This window comes from Staurois parvus, unplaced genomic scaffold (assembly GCF_062004578.1).
Source record: "Staurois parvus isolate SC_StPar_1 unplaced genomic scaffold, SC_StPar_1.0 ptg000217l, whole genome shotgun sequence".
NCBI classification, from domain to species: Eukaryota; Metazoa; Chordata; class Amphibia; order Anura; family Ranidae; genus Staurois; species Staurois parvus.
In genome coordinates, this window is record NW_028318013.1 from 7,533,487 (window position 1) to 7,551,747 (window position 18,261).

Here is an 18,261-nt window from a genome sequence, read left to right on the forward strand (position 1 = left end):
AGCAAAAATTATACAAAAATGTAACAAAATGGAACTGCAACCATCTCACAGAGACGTCCAGGCCACCCACAGAAGTTAACACCTCGACAGGAGCATCTTCTAATGAGAAGGGCTGAAGAAAATCACCATGCAATTTCACTGCAGTTAGCTAAAGAAGTAAAAAGCCAAACTCCACAAACGAAGCCTCTCCTAAAACCCATGCACAAATAACCCACCTAGGATTTGGCAGGGCCCATGCTGAAAAAGAAGACAAATACTTGGACTCTGTACTCTGGAGTGATGAGACCAAGATAAATGTTTTTGGAACTGATAGCTTCAAAACGGTATGGTGTTGCAAATGTGCGATGTACAAAGAAAAATGCATAGTGCCTACAGTGAAACATGGTGATGGCAGTATCCTTCTGTGGGGCTGCATGAGTGCTGCTGGTGTCAGGGAGCTGCATTCCATTGATAGTATCATGAATTCACAGATGTACTGCTCTATGCTGAAAGAGAAGGTGCTACCATCTCTCCATGCTCTTGGTTGTGGTGCACTTTTCCAACATGACCATGATCCAAAACACCCATCTAAGGCACTGTTGCATTTCTGAAGAAGAACGGGGTGAAAGTGATTCAGTGGCCAAGTATGTCTCCTGATCTTAACCCAATCGAACACTTATGGGGAATTCTGAGGAGACAAGTTGAGCATCACTCTTCATCCAGCATCCAAGCTCTAAAAGAGCTCATTCTTGAAGAATGCAAATAGATAGATGTTGTAATATGTCACCAACTTGTTCATTCCATGCCTAGGAGAATCGGTGCTGCCCTTACAAAACATGGAGGTCACACAAAATACTAGATGGAGTAGTTTTTGTTGTGGGGTGTATTCATTTTTGCATCAACTAATCTGAGTAAAACTAAAGATTTTGTAATCTGAATTATATTATTAACCTTACGTTCATGTAATGAGTTCAACAGATGTTCTATAAAACTCAGTTTTGTCAAAATTTTGGAAATTGTTCTTGTGTTCATTGAGATATTGATTAAAATCTTACTTTTCAAAAGGGGTGTAGTCATTTATGCTGAGCACTATTTTAAGTCACTACCTGGAAAAAAATATGCAGGATGATGTCTGAGCTTATCAGATGTCTCCAGTGGCATGCTTTTTTCAATTCAGTAGAACTGATAACCAGATAATGAAACCAGGATCAGGATGCTGATAATTGAGCAAATGTAGCACCATAGTTATGTCCTCACAGGGTCAGTTTATGGAAGTCTGTGTTACAAACTGATAGAGGATGGGCTAATCAAGGTCATGCTCCAAAAATGAGCACAGAGGGAGAGGTAATTTGCTCTCAGAAAAGAAATGTCACAATCATTATGGAACTTGCATCAGTCTTTATTTCTCACAAACAAACTATAAAGTGATCAGGAAAGAATTGAAAGTGTGCTTTGCATTACCATTGTGGCTCCAACAATTAGTGGACTGATAAGGAGCACTGGCGGTTCTGGAAAATTATGTGTCATGTTCCACACAGTGTAGAAAAGGTCTGTATAACAGATTAATGCCAGCAATGCAGCAAGACACTACAAAAAAAATAAACAAGTGTTATTACCCTAAAAAGTCAGGTTTCAAGTATTATTAACAAGCTCAGCAGTAAGAATATGAATCCAACTAGACAGAAAATATAAATAGAGAATCATGTATAGTATTTATTATTGGCATTATGCATCTTTTAATATTCTGTTTCCTAAACCATACAACAGAAAATGTGTTTGAATCCCTGCCAAACTCTGAGGGATGCATACTGGTGGGATGTAGCTCCATGTAAAGACTGTTTTTACATTTGCACTAAACCCAGGAGAGTACCAAGCAGAGAAATGCATGTTGGCTCCTATTCACAGCCTGATCATTCTAGTAACAGCACTGTTTACCAGTTCATTGCCCTGCATGGATTGTAGACACAGAGAACTTGGTTTTATGAACACAAATAAAGGCAAACATACATATTTTGTTTTATTGCTTAAAGGTAAATGGGTTCTGTTGTGGGAAGAATAAGCTTTGTCCTTGACAGATTCTAGTAAATCAACGGTTTGATTTGTTTTAGAGAGTTGTCACAGGTGTTTATAGGCAGGGAGTCAGCAGGCTGCAGAAAAAGAGAACATTGCAGTATGATTGCATCAAGGCCTTCATTTATTTGAACGTAAAGTGGTTGTAAACCCTTACATGTACCCATTGAAGTGTCTAGCCTCAGGTGATACACAGAGATGAAACAAGTCCTCCTACACAAGTTGTACCTGATCTTCAATCTTCTCTTCTCTAAGACCAATCAAATGACAGTATTTGTACAGCTTGTCTGAGCTTTCAGAAAACAGTGGGCAGGGAGCTGAAGTTACGCCCAGTGAAGAGAACTGTGAGCTGATTGGAGGGAAAGGAAACACCCCCTTCACACAATACACAGGAATACAGCTGGGGCTGTCAATCACAGGCTGTGTGCTGAAGATCCCTCCACTGTCATCTTTTTACCTCTTGGTTTCAGAAAGACTTGTCATAAGTGACTCATGCAGATAGCAGAGGAATGACGGAGCAGACAAAAATGACACTTAGTGCTCTGGATTTAGACACACTATAGAGGGATTTAGGCACACTATAGAGGGTTATGCTTTGTTTGTATTTTATGTCTGAGGTTTAAAACCACTTTAAGTCACAATGTTATATTTCTGCTACTTAGGAGCCAGGAAGCCAATGCACCTACTGATGTATGTATGTATGTATCAGCTCTTAACCCTCCCTCTTTTGGAGTCAAACCCTAATGTCCCTCTTTCAGCCTCGGTTTATCCTTTTGGTCTGATGTATAGACCCTTATAAATAATTTACTTTTTATAATATAATAATAGTATCATACAGTCACTCCACACAAAAACGAGTTAATCTATAGGTAGAACTTGGCTGAGATAGCCAATATCTTGTATATGTTGCACGTTATAACAATGTGACCATGATTCCTTACACTGTCTCTGTTCACCTGGTAGTTTTAGGTGTTTCTGCCCATCTTTGTGAGTTCCAGCACCTACTGTTTTCTTTTTCATTCCTTGTAATATAAAATAAATACAAAATCCAGCAGAGCAGAGTGGGAACCCGTCATTATGGCCACAGCAGCTGTGCAGACACTGGATTTCACTGATAAAGACCCTAGGAGATATACATAATCTGCAGGTGGTTTGAACCTCCAGCAGCTATGAGGTAGGTAGGTATCAACTTTGATGGGCTGACCCTTTAGAACAAAGCTTTCTAGCTTCTACAAAATTGTATTTCTAATTTTTAACACTAGTACAATAAAGATGGTATACAAAAAGCAGTAGGCATTACAGATTTTTGTGCATATCAATGATGAATTAATTTCCTAAGTATTTTGAAGAGGGTGCCCCTCTAAACACCAGAGGATACAATGTGTATTTTGTTGCTGTCAACTGAAAGTACATATTCCCTGCCACTGCATGCCCTGGCTGGTTCCAACATTGTGCAATAATGTAATAATAAAAAAACAAACAACAGATCGCTAGCTGTTACGCTTTTCTTAAAGATAAACCAATCAAATGTGAAGGTGAACTTACTAATTCAATGATGTATGTAACTATAATGTCACATATACGTGTCACTGTAAATTTCTTAGTTTGCTGAATAAGTAGATTTTTAAGTGAAACTCTCTGCCTATAAAGTCAAAGTAGTGTAAAACAAAGTTGAAAGGCCTCTAGGTAATAGATCTATAAAAGTATAGTGATTCATACATAAACACACATTTTACTTTATATTTCCAAAGCATTGCTGAAAAGAGACAGTGACTTTATTACAGTTCAAGAAGCTTAGAAAAATGTCATTGAAGAATACCTACAGTCTTTGCTTTACAGAGTATTGACATCCTTATGTAACCTTGACCATGACGTATGAGGTAGAAAATGTAGAATGGAGAAGAGATAAATAGATAAAAACAGGGTATCCAGTATAAAACGGTTTTATGAAAACACCAGGAAAAGTCAGGATTGTTGGTGTTCCAAGTCTGATTCACATCCTGTCAAAATAAAACAACACTGTGAGAATCACAAATCATTACACATTAAGGCTGGTTGCACAGAAATTTTCTTAACGCAATTACCCACTTTGTTACAGTCTAATGCAATTTTTAGGTTTGAAAAATGTGGGGCCACTGACTATTACATTATTTTTTCCTTTGCATTAAAAATTTTTACATCCTTCTGCCTCCTAGATTGTAAACTCGAAAGAGCAGGGCCCTCGATCCCCTCATGTTTTGCATTGTATTGGTATTGTTCTGTCACATGTTCTGTCCCCCTTTGTAATGTACAGCGCTGAGCTTTGGTGTACCATTGGTGCTTTATAAATACTGTATAATAATAATAATAATAGTTTTGATATATTATTATTATACAGGATTTATATAGCGCCAACAGTTTGCTCAGTGCTTTACAATATAACGGAGACAATACAGCAAAAATACAGTTTAATACAAGAGGGATAGGAGGGCCCTGCTCCTTGGAGCTTACAATCTAAATAGATATTAATATCCCTTTAAGCAGAGCTCTGGAGGATTGTTTGACAAAATAGTTAAAAAGAAAAAAACATTCAATGCCACAGTAACACTTTCAAGAGGAAGCCCTATCATCCTTTTTTTGTCTTTCATCTTGGGAACTTCTTAACAAGTCTGTTACATGAGAGGCTCCATAGCATGAAGGCATCTGGTGCTCTACAATCCCTAGCAGACCACAAATCAGTCTTATCTCTCCTGCCTTGCAGTTTCATTTTCTATCTAATTATTCCAGACTTGTTGTCCCTGTTAACCTCACACAAGGCCAGTGATGACTGCAATTGGAAAGCAGCTAGAACATCTCAGTCATAAAAAGAGCTCCGTATGAAGTCCAGGATTTATCGAGGCTCCTAAGCATTGTGTGTTTGGTAACCTTCACTAAACCATGCCAATACAAAACAAGCGTTTACATTGCAATCTGATTTTATCTTTTCAAGGACTAGAAGGGACAACTGGGGATCAGGCATGCAATGAGACTGCAAGTCACACACACAATCTGATTTTAAAATCTCCATCACTGCATCTCCTTTAAGCTGCCCATACACACATAGATCTCTTTTGATCAGCCTGTGGGATGAATGAAAGAAATCTGACTTCTCCTTCCACGCTAGAGAGTGCGAATGAACAAATCACTGCTGGTATTGTATTATGACAGCTGGCATACCCGATGAGATACAAGCACCTTTCTCCAATTTTCCGCCTGGATCCTTCAATTTTTAAATAGAATGATGCTGGAAGCAGTGGTGCCAACAAAACCATCCACTGACCAAATATTGGCTGCTCATTAGGAGTATATGGTCAGCTTAGGGCCCTGTTCACATTACGTGATCCGGAATTGCGGGCATAATCGCTGCGACTCTACCTGCAATTCCAAGTCGCAGCAAAACGTGCTATGCACATTTGGGTGTCAATATTCCTAATGGCACCCCAAATGCAGTGCAAATCCGCCGCGATTATCGTGTGGCAATACGCGACTTTAAAAATTGCGCCAAGCTCGTTGCTAAAAAAGGAGAAGGAGCTTCTTTTGGACAACAAACGCAGATACGGCAGCACATTGAAGTAAATGGGCTGCCCCATATGCAAAATCGCAAGCTGGAACACTCGTTACCACTACACGATATGTGCATGGGTTCTAAGTTCTACCAAAAATCATGCAGCACAAGGAACGACTTCAACAATCCACCTCCTACTGGGGTTGATTTACTAAAACTGGAGAGTGCAAAATCCATGAACAACGAATGCATTTGAAATATCAAAACAGAAAACTAATATATAGCAATCTTCCAAAAAAAAAAAAACTGCACAATTTTTCAAATCCACCCAGACCAACGAATATACAAAATAAATGCTAAAAATACAAAATGAATTTGAAAATGAATTGGTTTAACATAACGAACATGACGAAATGAAATTCTGCAATGAGCACTTTTAGGAGTGCACGTGTTTAATTGCTATGTTTAGCTACAAATTCCTGAAAGACAGTAGTATTACACAGAGCAGCCACTTATCTCCTCTTCTGGGGTCCCCTGCTGGTGCTCTCCACTCCTACTATTCTGTGTGTGCCCCTATAGCAAGCTACTCCTATGGGGACAAACATATGGACACGCTCAAGAGCCAGGCTGTTTGCCTCCATAGACACACACAGTGTAGCTCAGCCGCTCCCTGTTTCCTCCTCACGGGATTTGACTGACAGCAGAAGAAGCCAATTGCTCCTGCTGCTCTCAAAGTCTCTTGTGAGAGAAGGAAGTGAAGAGAGGACTCGGGAAAATGTTTGGTGGGGGGAAGGGGGGCACACAGCAAGTGCTAAAATGTTTTTTACACTACTGAAGGAAATGCATTAAGGTAAAAAACATTTTAACTTTATTACCACTTTAAACTTGTAGCTGGGGAGCAGTAACCACCCCCCTATAAGATGCAAAGGCAGCTGGATGTTGGTTTACACATGCATTGTCAGCCACAGCAGAAATTATCCCCATTGTCACATTTAGCGGGAGGTACTACTGCTGAGCATGACCCATTCAAGTGAATGGGGCCACGCATTTGCATTGTTAAAACAGGCAACATAATGCCTCCTGGTGGCCTTTCAAACACCTCTGAGAGGAAATACATTGTGGAATTATATTCAGAGTTGCAGCAGTGATGGTCACATGTGTAAACTTTGCCTTGAGGTTTACATTTGCACTGGCAGGCAGAAATTCCAGAATTCGTTTTTCACTTCCTAAAGTGGTTGTAAAAGAAGGTTTCTTACCTTGCAGTGCAGTTTCCCCTGCAACCCCCTCCCCCCAGTTTATACTCACCTGAGGCTGATCTCAATTCAGTCATGGGCATGTGAGCAGAAACTCTAACCAGGTCTCCCTCCTCATTGGCTGAGACACAGCAGCAGGAGCCACTACCTCCCACTGCTGTCAATCACAGCCAGTAAGGATGGATCGAGGGGGGTGGCCCAGCCTTGCTCTGTGTTCCTTATGGACTCACAGAGGAAGCTCAGGAGCGAGCATGCACAAGTGCACCCAAAGCAAACAGAGAGGAGGAGAATTGGGGCTGCTCTGTGCAAAACCATTGCACAGAGCAGGTAAGTATGACATATTTGTTATTTGGATTAAATTCAGGTACTTCAAAATGAGGGATCTGGGTTGTCTTCCTGACCCAGTTTTAAAAATTATTTAATTTATTTATCTAGGTTTCTGCTTGCTATTTACCTTGCAAACATTATATGCTTCTAAAATTATTACATAGTGGAAAAGACATTATAACAGACTGTGTGCATGAGCCCTTACTGTGTCAACAACTGACATATATTTACTCACAAATGCGCTGGATCTTGGCACCAGAAGTTGGCAGAGGAATTCAGTGTAAACAAATGCATGTAACTGCATGTAAAGTAATTGTGTGTATGTTCATAAATGTGCGTACAGCCTTTACAAGCTCAAGAATTCTTCTTCTTCTGCTGCTGCTTGCCAGGTCAATTTTTACTTTAAGTATATTTTTAGATACATTCTGTATCCTTCAAACTGGGGCCTCTTTGACTCCAGAACAGTACAATATCCCATTACACAGAGTTCAGTCCTAGTATTACGGCATTCCAAAGTGGATTAAAGCTGTTCTGGAAGCAGGTGGCACTATATTCCTTATTGTTACCATTAGTATAATATATACTTAGGTGCTTCCATTATTTTGGCCCCTTACTGTAATTATAGGACTCACTGTACTGTGACTAGAAATGGTGATTGTCACGATCGCCTGATCACCGCCACCAACATGCGACAATCGTTCGACCGCGACCAACAATAATACGTCACGCCCACGGTGTCAGACCCCAGACCTTCTCACCAGACTCGTGACCAAAGGATCGGCCGATCTAAAACCGCGGTGTGACGCGCGTAACAAGGCCACACCCAGCTGCACCCTGCACAGCGATTGTCCAGCTACTGGGCTACAATCGGTGCATGCAGCCTGAATGCATTTGTTACTGGGTCTGGTTAATTACGCAACTAACCCTCTACCTGCCACCACCACTTTTGTCGGAGACTGGGAAACTCCCGTTATCAAACGTACACTATAATGATTGAAATATTAATCTATATAACACGGTCCGCAGGCCTGTTATACAGAGATTATAACAAACATTAGTGCCTTTTCAATGGCAGGAATTCGTGAATTGCAAGTAAGCGCTTAAAAACAGTTGAACACTTCCAGAAAGAAAGATTACGAAAAGAGTCAAACAGGTGCAATAAAATATTTACAGAAAAAGATGTAACTAAGATATATATTTATATATAGATAAAGACCCACTGTCAGGGATCCCCTCGATCCCTGCCGCGATGGTCCCGGCGCAGGCGTACTGCTCCGCCCTGTGCAGGGACACGGGCACTAGGTCCGGGCCGGCCGCGGCGTTCGAGTTCGCGCATGCGCAGTAGAAGCCGCGGCCGCCCGCTGGGCACCAATGGCAGCGCAGGGCGGGATATTTAAATGTCCCTGAGCTGTCATTTCGTTGCCTTCTGGTCTTACCTGCTTCCTGTGATTCTGAACCTGTGCCTTGTAAGTTATTTGACCCGGATTGTTCTTGACCTGCTGATTTCTCCTGCCCAGACCCTTGCTTTGCCTGACCTCTCTCCCTGGATGCCCCTCATTAGATCTGACCTACTGTTGCTGACCTGGCGTGTGACCCAACGATTCTCTGCCTGCTCCCTTGTACCTTACCGTCCTCTACGTTACCAACTCGGCCTGTCTGACTTCGCACTTGCTCAGCCATCCATCCCATCGGGGTCACCCGACCTCCTCACATCTGGCTCTCCCTGGTTGGAGCCCCTGGCGAACACCCCTACCACTGACAGGTGTGCTCAGTAGTGGCGACTTGGTCCCGGGGTACTACAAGTCCATCCCCACCATCAGGGGCCCTGGTGAACAAGTACCCTGGGGCTTAGACTCCGCGCTCTGGGCATGCCTGACCAGTGGAGTGCTAGTGGTGCCGCTCGGCGGTCCCTCACAGTACCAGAAGGCCATGACTGAGCCTCGAGGAGGACCCTCCCCGATGGAGGAGGTTTGCAGGCACCTGGCTACCCTGACGCAAGCAGTAAACACGTTACAGGACAGATGTTTGCAGATTGAGAATCGGTTTCAGGCCTGCACCATATCTGCTCCTGTTTCACAGGCCCCGGCTCCTGCACCTCCGGTCGCAGCAGCCCACGAGCCGGCTCCTGGGCCTTCCGCATCACTCCCTATGGCGGAACCCCGAGTACCCTTACCCGAGCGCTTCCACGGGGATCGCACACGCTTTCGGTCATTCCGTGACTCCTGTCTGCTCTATTTTGAACTGCAACCACGGACTTTTTTGACAGAATCGGTGAAAGTGGGGTTTGTTATCTCCCTGTTGCAGGGTGAACCCCAAGACTGGGCCCACCGACTAAGGGGAAATAATGACCCCCATCTGGTTACAGTTGACAACTTCTTTAACGCTATGGCCATCTTATACGATGACCCACAACGGACGGCCTCGGCCGAGGCCACATTATACGCACTCCGACAAGGTCGGCGAGCGGCTGAGGAATACGCCTCTGACTTTAGGCGCTGGATGGGAGACACTCGCTAGAACGAGTTTGCACTTTTGCACCAGTTCCGTATGGGCCTATCTGAGGCTCTGAAAGACGAGCTTGCCCGGGTGGAGGTGCCCGAGACATTAGAGGACTTGATTGCACTCACCATTAAAATTGACCGTAGGCTACGGGAGCGCAGATTGGAGAGGTCTGGTCAGGGTCGCGGAAATACCTGGGGGTCATTCCAAGGATCCAGTCAACATACTAGGCCAAACATCCAGAACTTGCCATCTGAAGATGCTCCCGAACCCATGCAGCTAGGCCTGGCACGGCCTAAACTACCGCCAGAGGAACGCCAGCGCAGACGCTCCCAGAACCTGTGTCTCTACTGCGGTGAAGCTGGACACATGGTACGTTCCTGCCCGCAGAAACTGAGTAAGTTCACCTCATCTTCCTTATCTATTGGCAATATGAATCTGTCCCAATACTTAGTTGTCCCCCTCTCCTTTCAGCTTTCAGAAAGGACCGTGGAGGTGACGGCCATAGTTGATTCGGGGGCATGCAGCTGTTTTGTGGATATCAATTTTGCTCACCAGCAGGGTATCCCCCTCCGTCCAAAGGAGAAGGGGTTTCAAATCTTTTTGGCTGATGGTTCCCGGATAAAGTCAGGGGTGGTTAACCAGGAGACCCCTTCCATTGTGACTTCCATTGCCGGTCAGCACCGGGAACTCCTCCGCCTGGATGCTATTGCATCACCCCTTTTCCCAGTCATTCTGGGGCTCCCATGGTTGCGGGCCCATAACCCCCAAATTGACTGGGAAACTGGGGTTGTCTCGTTCCCTTCCCCATACTGTCGGGAACTGTGCCGAACTTCGGGCCCGGAGGTCCCCCAGGTCCTCCTGTGCTCTAAAGGGGATGCCAGCCTAAAACAAGTGATTCCTGCATCCTATCATAAGTTTCTTGATGTGTTCAGTGAACGGGGAGCAGATACTCTACCCCCCCACCACCCATATGACTGTCCTATTGATCTGTTACCCGGTTCTGAAATTCCCTTCGGGCGAATTTTTCCCCTTTCTGAGCTAGAATTAGGGGCCCTGAATGATTATATTGAGGACAGCCTCCGGAAGGGATTCACCCGTCCCTCCACTTCCCCAGCAGGTGCAGGGATCTTCTTTGTAGAAAAGAAAGACAAGACTTTGAGGCCATGTATTGACTATCGGGAGCTGAATAGGGTCACAATCAAAAATCGTTACCCATTACCACTGGTACCAGAATTATTCCAGAGCTTAAAAGCTGCAGTAGTATTTACCAAGCTGGACTTAAGGGGAGCCTACAACTTGGTTTGCATAAGGGAGGGGGATGAGTGGAAAACGGCCTTCCGCACCCGTTTCAGCCATTTCGAATACCTGGTCATGCCTTTCGGGTTGTGCAATGCGCCGGCCACCTTCCAGCACTTTGTAAACGACATCTTTAGGGACTTCCTGGATATCTTTGTCATCGTCTACTTAGACGACATTTTGATTTTCTCATCCTCCCTGGGGGAGCACAGGGTACATGTAACAAAGGTATTGGGGCGGTTGCGGCAGCATGGGTTGTACGCTAAAGCAGAGAAATGTTGCTTTGAACAGGCTAGCGTTACATTTCTGGGTCTGATTATCTCCACCACGGGGGTCACAATGGACCCTCAGAAGGTCTCTGCGATCCTAGATTGGCCTGAACCCACGGACAGGAAAAGCGTCCAACGTTTTATCGGGTTCGCAAACTTCTACCGGAAGTTCATCAAGAACTTCTCGGGTCTGGTCTCCCCCATCACTCAGTTAACCAAGCTTGGGACGCGATTCAGATGGACTCCAGAGGCACAGGAAGCTTTTGAAGCACTAAAGAAGTTATTTACCTCGGCACCCATTCTGGGTTATCCCGACGCCTCCCTGCCCTACATCTTAGAAGTAGATGCGTCAGAAAACGCGGTTGGCTCCATCCTTTCCCAGCGAAAGGGCGCCAAGGAATTACTTCACCCAGTAGCATTCTTCTCACGGAAACTTACCCCTGCGGAGAAGAACTACGACATTGGGGATCGAGAACTACTGGCTATCAAGACCGCATTAGAAGAATGGAGGTACCTGCTGGAAGGTGCCTCACATCCCATCCTGATATTCACGGACCACAAGAACCTGGAATATCTGAGGACGGCCAAACATTTGCGCCCACGACAAGCAAGATGGGCATTATTTTTCTTGAGGTTCCAGTTCCACATCACATACAGGCCGGGATCAAAAAACACAAAGCCAGACGCGTTGTCACGTATGTACGAGGACGTCAAGGAGATCCCAGTACCTGACACTATTCTGCCTGCGGGAAACTTCTTGGCCCTCCAGACAAACCTTCGCTCCGAGATACTGAGAGCGTCCACAGCAATGTCTACCTCCGATGGGGCGCCCCTCCAGAACAAGGGGGGACTTCTATGGAGGGAGGACCGGATTGTGGTGCCAGAGGAAGCCCGAACCCTAGTCTTGGGACATTGCTATGACCACCCGATGGCAGGACATTTTGGCCCGGTCAAGACCCTGGAACTTCTCCGACGTTCCTTCTGGTGGCCGGACATGGCCAAGGATTGTAAAAGTTACGTGGGCTCCTGTGCCATCTGCCAGCGGAACAAGCCTTCAAGAAATAAGGCGTGGGGCCTGCTACGTCCATTATCCATCCCTGAACGGCCCTGGCAGAAAATCTCTATGGACTTCATAGTCGAGCTTCCACCTTCACTGGACCACACAGCAATTCTCGTGGTCGTGGACCGTTTATCCAAGATGGCCCATTTCATTCCTTTACAGAAGACTCCATCAGCAGCCGAGAAGGCGCAAGCTTTTATTTGAGAGGTTGTTAGACTGCATGGGGTCCCCGAAGACATCGTCTCGGACCGAGGGGTGCAGTTTACCTCGAGATTTTGGAGGGCATTGTGCAAAGCCCTGGATATCAAGCTATCCCTTTCCTCGGCATTTCACCCTCAGACCAATGGTCAGACCGAAAGGACCAATCAGACCCTAGAGCAATACTTGCGATGCTACACATCATTCTCTCAGGACGACTGGGTGCCACTTCTCCCTTTGGCGGAATTCGCGTACAACAACGCTTGCCATTCAGCAACAGGGCAGTCCCCGTTCTTCTCCAACTATGGGTTTCACCCTGTCTTCCTCCCGGATTTAGTCCCGGAATGCCCAATTCCAGCGACACAGGATGCACTAACCTTTTTCACTTCAAACAATAAAAAACTACAGGAAGCCATCCGTCAAGCCCAAGAAGACTACAAGAGGGCTTTTAATAGGAAGCGAAGAGGGGATCTGGTGTTGCGGCCCGGAGAGAAGGTTTGGCTGGCTACATCGAACTTGAAGATGCTCTGCCCGTCAAAAAAGTTGGGACCTAAATTTATAGGCCCTTTTTGCATCAAACGGATGGTCAATGAAGTGGCCTATGAACGTGTTCTCCCTGAGACACTCAAGATCCACCCTGTCTTCCATGTGTCCCTGTTGAAGCCGGTAGTCCCTGATGCCTTCCCGGAACGGGAATCCAGGCCCCCGGAGGCCGTAACAGTCGAAGAGGAAGAAGAATTCGAGGTGGAGACAATCCTGAAGTGCCGACGAAGGGGGGGCCAGACCCGATTTCTCATCAAGTGGAAGGGCTACGGCCCTGAGGACAATTCATAGGAACCAGCCCATAATGTCCATGCACCTAGACTTGTCCGGATGTTTCTTTGTGATCACCCGTGGTGGAGAGATCGGGTGGGCATCTGGAGGTTGCCCGTAGGGGGGGGGGCAATGTCAGGGATCCCCTCGATCCCTGCCGCGATGGTCCCGGCGCAGGCGCACTGCTCTGCCCTGTGCAGGGACACGGGCACTAGGTCTCAGGATATTTAAATGTCCCTGAGCTGTCATTTTGTTGCCTTCTGGTCTTACCTGCTTCCTGTGATTCTGAACCTGTGCCTTGTAAGTTGACCCGGATTGTTCTTGACCTGCTGATTTCTCCTGCCCAGACCCTTGCTTTGCCTGACCTCTCTCCCTGGATGCCCCTCATTAGATCTGACCTACTGTTGCTGACCTGGCGTGTGACCCGACGATTCTCTGCCTGCTCCCTTGTACCTTACCGTCCTCTACGTTACCAACTCGGCCTGTCTGACTTCGCACTTGCTCAGCCATCCATCCATCCCATCGGGGTCACCCGACCTCCTCACATCTGGCTCTCCCTGGTTGGAGCCCCTGGCGAACACCCCTACCACTGACAGGTGTGCTCAGTAGTGGCGACCTGGTCCCGGGGTACTACAAGTCCATCCCCACCATCAGGGGCCCTGGTGAACAAGTACCCTGGGGCTTAGACTCCGCGCTCTGGGCACGCCTGACCAGTGGAGTGCTAGTGGTGCCGCTCGGCGGTCCCTCACACCCACAACACAGCAAAGAGATAATAGGAAGAAAGTTAAAGGGTTAAGTTACTTGCCAATATGCCTTGGTTTGTAAGCAGATCCAAGTTGCAGAGCGGAAAGGGTCTTTGATCTCCTGCTGTTACGATGTTAAGATCAGGAGATGTGTTTTGCTTAGCTTTAGGCTTGCCAACCTGTCTTTTTAAAAATCCCCCTGCAAGGGGGGTGGCTCTGAATACTGGCCACTACGCTGTTTTGGGAGGGGTCAGTCGGGAGAACTCTGAATTAGAACCAACATCTGTCATAATCCATAACATAAAACATAGGGGGAAAAACCTGACTTGAGGAATGTTCATTTCATTCTGTCATCTTTAACTGTTAGGTTTTGTGAGGTTACAATCTCTTTCAATTCCTGGTAGAAGCTGCCTTATCTGTTTTATGATGGGTGAGCCTACACAAGTCCTCTGGTCAGTGCTTCCCAATTCCCTGAGGAAAGCTGCCCTTATCATGACTTAGGTGAGGAAGGCTACACTTTCGCAGACTGCTCGGCACCGGACTAAGGATGCCTTAACCTGCGGTTGTCCCACACCATCTGTCACTGTGCCTCTCAGGAAGGGAGGGGGTAGGGAATGAAGGAGCGAGGAATACCTCCAATAGAAAAGGGGAACTCCGCGTCCAACTCTGATGAGCCAGTTTGCTACAGTGATTACCAATAAAGGGGATGACAAGATATTAAGCTGGCCATACACGGTTAGTTTTTGTTTTTCAGTCAGCGATCTGATTCCTTCATCCACACAAAAAAGGTAGAAGAAGGAATCCCTCCTGCTGGAACATTGCATTCTGACAGTGGCACCTGCTGCTGTCAGAATACACTGATCAGCAACTGCAGCCACTGATAAAGGGTCATTTCCTAACATGGCCCTTCAACAAAAGTTAGTCAAACAAGCAACTTTTGTTGAACACACACTGATCGAAATTCAGCCAGTCTCTTCTGAACCAGCTGAATGTTGATCAGTGCATGGCCAGCTTGAACAACATACACAACTAGCAAACCAGTGTAGGAAAGAGCATTTGGGGTTGAAACATATTTTTTCTTTTCATTTTGAATAAAGTGGTCAAGATTTAAAGTCTTCTCTCATTTCTGTACCCCATGATACAAGGAACCGAGAGTGCAGTTATCACCAGCAAATTAATGCACAGACAGCAATGAAAACACTCAAGAGTCAGAAGCCATAATCCCTTCTTATTCACAGACTGTGGCTGGGAAGAGGACCAACAGTTATTTAAAAAGGTGGAACTTTAGGCTAAGACTTTCAAATAGGCAGACAGGCAGGATTTCTAATGCAGAAGGGACATGTTTTATCTCTTCTGCATTAAAGCTACTTTCTTGCCTGTCCACCCCTGTACAATGAGCTGCGCACGCGCAGCTCACTGTAGAAATTCTGCAATGCCAAATCTGACTGAACTCCCAAGCATGTGCAGGAGTGTCATCATCTCCGCCTGGCCAATGGCAGTGACCGGCAATAGAGACCCAGAAGCCAGCCACCCGAAGATGTCAGTGGGTGGGCAGGGAGATCGAGGTCCCCACATTGCAGGAGCTGAGGTGAGTATTGTTCTGCTTTAAAAAGGTCACAGCATGCACTTTAATTTGATAATATCCGTATAGTAATAGCAATACAAACAATACTTATATTTGACAATCCAACATAGGCTTACTGAAAAATGTACTTTCATGTCTTGAGTGCTACCTAATCTGAACAAACTGACATCTGTTAACTTAAAGCAGAACTAAAGGCAAAACTTTTTTTTTAGTTTTGAATAGAGTGAGGATGGATTCAAAAACCTGTCCGTTTTTATTGGTGTCTGTGCCCCCGTTAGGGACATTCACCCGTTAGGGACATTTCACAGAGCCTGCCTTTTGAAGGAGGTGCTGAGAGGCGTTTCAGAAGGCAGATTCAGTACATGAATCACTGCTGGCATTCAGCAAGGTGCCCTGGAGTATGTAACCCTTAGGAATCAAAACAAAGGAAGCTGTGGAAAGAGATGACCAGCAGACAGGTAGCACTCATGTAAAGCCCTCTAGTGCCTGAGCAACTACCACGGGCCATCATTACCCTTAATACCCAGTTGCCTAACAGTGGCTGGGGCCAAATGTCATGTCGAGACAAGTTCTGCAAATGCCAGTAAACTGTTTTTGTGTACCTGCCAGGAAACAGCGCTCTTTAAGCCTGCAACCCAGTCAGCACACTCCTGCTCGGGTGTAGTAGGGGTTAACACAGGCATGGGAAAATTCTGCAAAACAATGCCACTGGCGCCAAAATGTCTGAGTGAGGTGTGTGGTCACGGTGTTAAGTCTGCCCAGTACACCCAAGGTGGAGTGAGAAAGAGAGAGAGAGAGGAGCAAGATGGAGGATGGTGTACAGGTGTTTCCTAAGTTCTTGCTACCGGTGATGCCAGAGACGACCCTCGTGGATACCAAACTAGGTCTGGTGCATTGAGAGGGATTTACCCTTGGCCTGACTGAGGACATTGAAAGACTCTGTCTGACCTGCCCTGGCTGCAAGAGACCCACCACTCTGGTCAGCGCCTGGATCAACTGCAAGTCCCCAGTGACCTGGCACCCAGCACCTACAGTGTGGACCTGCAGTCAGGACTGTGTACAGAGCAGCCAGTGCGGAAGTCCAGAAAAAGTTGGGAGACTGATGCTGAGAGTGGGGTTGAGTCACAGGACTATGATTCCCCCAAGAAGATTACCTATGGTGGTGGATGGAAGCCTGATGCTATTTGTTGTTCACTCAGTGATGCTGCTGAAGGGTTGGTGCCCAAAAGCACTGCCCAGCAGGAAATAGCAAGCGCCCTGTCAGCCCCACCTGGAAGAAGCCAGCTCATATTAAGATGAACTAGTGGGGAGTGGCAGTGATGGAGGGATAGATTGGGGGTCACCCAGACTGCAGGCAGAGTTTGGGCCCTTGGAGTCAGACTGTGATGAGTGGTCTCAGAGAGTGACTCAGAGGAGGAATGGGCCTGGGGGGGTCACTCCAGAAGAATCCGAATTGCTGACGGGACCATCAGGGAGATCAACCACCCCAGAATTAGCAGGAGGACTTGGAAGAGTACAGCAGCTGCTTGATGCTAAGGAGCTACAGCTAGAGGCAGCCCAAGTTCAATTCTGGGTCCAGTTGGGACCCTCAAGCCCCTGGACCTCTTCTTTTAAATGGTGGATACTTTGTTCTCCACAATCCTGTGTGCATCCTGAACAAGGCAGGAAGCAGGAGCTTTCCAGATTCCCACATTTTCAACCAGAAATAAAAAAAAAAAAAAAAAAAGTTGCTTTTGACTGGGGATTGGACCACCCTCATGTCCCACAGGATGTAATGGACACTGTTGAGACCTCCAAAAAACAGTGAAAAAGCCAAACTAGTCTGGAACTACATGTACATTCTTAAGGCTTTGCAGGGGTCTCACAACCAAGATGCCTGTCTTAGATTTCAGGACATCACGCAGGAATGGAGTCTGGGGCGGGCTATTTACAAGGACCGTGTAATGGTCATTAAAGCTCAAGTTACTCGATTGCTGTCTAGATGCCTGATGATAATGTTATTAGACTGCCTAGCCCCAGACTGTACTACAAAAATGACCGACGTAAGATTCCAGCCCAACGGTTAAGAAGCACTATTGATGCCTTTCTTCTTTGCTATGGACTAAGCCAGCTCATATGCCCAGAGATGCTGTTTAGGAAAAACAAAGACACCTGGGTGAGGCCTAGAACTCTTACATGTGTTTTTTTTTGCCAGGAGGAGCTCCTCCCTACTGTTCTTTATTCAAAGACACATTCTAAATTGCCTTATGTTTCTTTTGTGTCAGCAGGATGATCACCCCCTGCTGATAGAAATAATTTAGTTAGTTTAAGTGTAAGGTTTGTGTTTTCTCCTACTGTTCTGCAGGTGCATCATGGATGGCTGTCCTGCTCAAGAACCGGATGTTGGACTTTCTTTGCTTAGTGAGGGTTTCCTTCTAGGAGGAGGTGTTCCACCCTCTTGCAACTTATACTAATGTACATATGTTTTTGCTCACGTTGCTAGCTGCAGGGAGCAGTAGTTAGACTGCACATATGCTGATATTACCACTGTATATATTCAAAATGTACATACTATATTTTTGATACAAAATATTTATTTGTTTATAGCCCCTTCCAAGTTTGTTCCCTTTAGCCCTCCCTGTTTGTTTATATTGTATGCCCTGC

The 18,261-nt window shown here is 45.9% G+C and overlaps 1 protein-coding gene across 1 annotated transcript in view; it reads right to left on the bottom strand.

Annotated features, from left to right (window-relative positions):
- The window catches only part of LOC149460925 (multidrug resistance-associated protein 1-like), a 251,799-nt gene that overhangs the window by 217,479 nt on the left and 16,059 nt on the right, over nt 1-18,261 (bottom strand). The window contains exons 3-4 of the mRNA XM_089679077.1: nt 3,873-4,049; nt 1,441-1,566 (exon numbers count right to left, since the gene is read on the bottom strand). Of these exons, the coding sequence (XP_089535203.1) occupies nt 1,441-1,566; nt 3,873-4,049 (303 nt within the window). The remainder of the gene's footprint in view (nt 1-1,440; nt 1,567-3,872; nt 4,050-18,261) is intronic.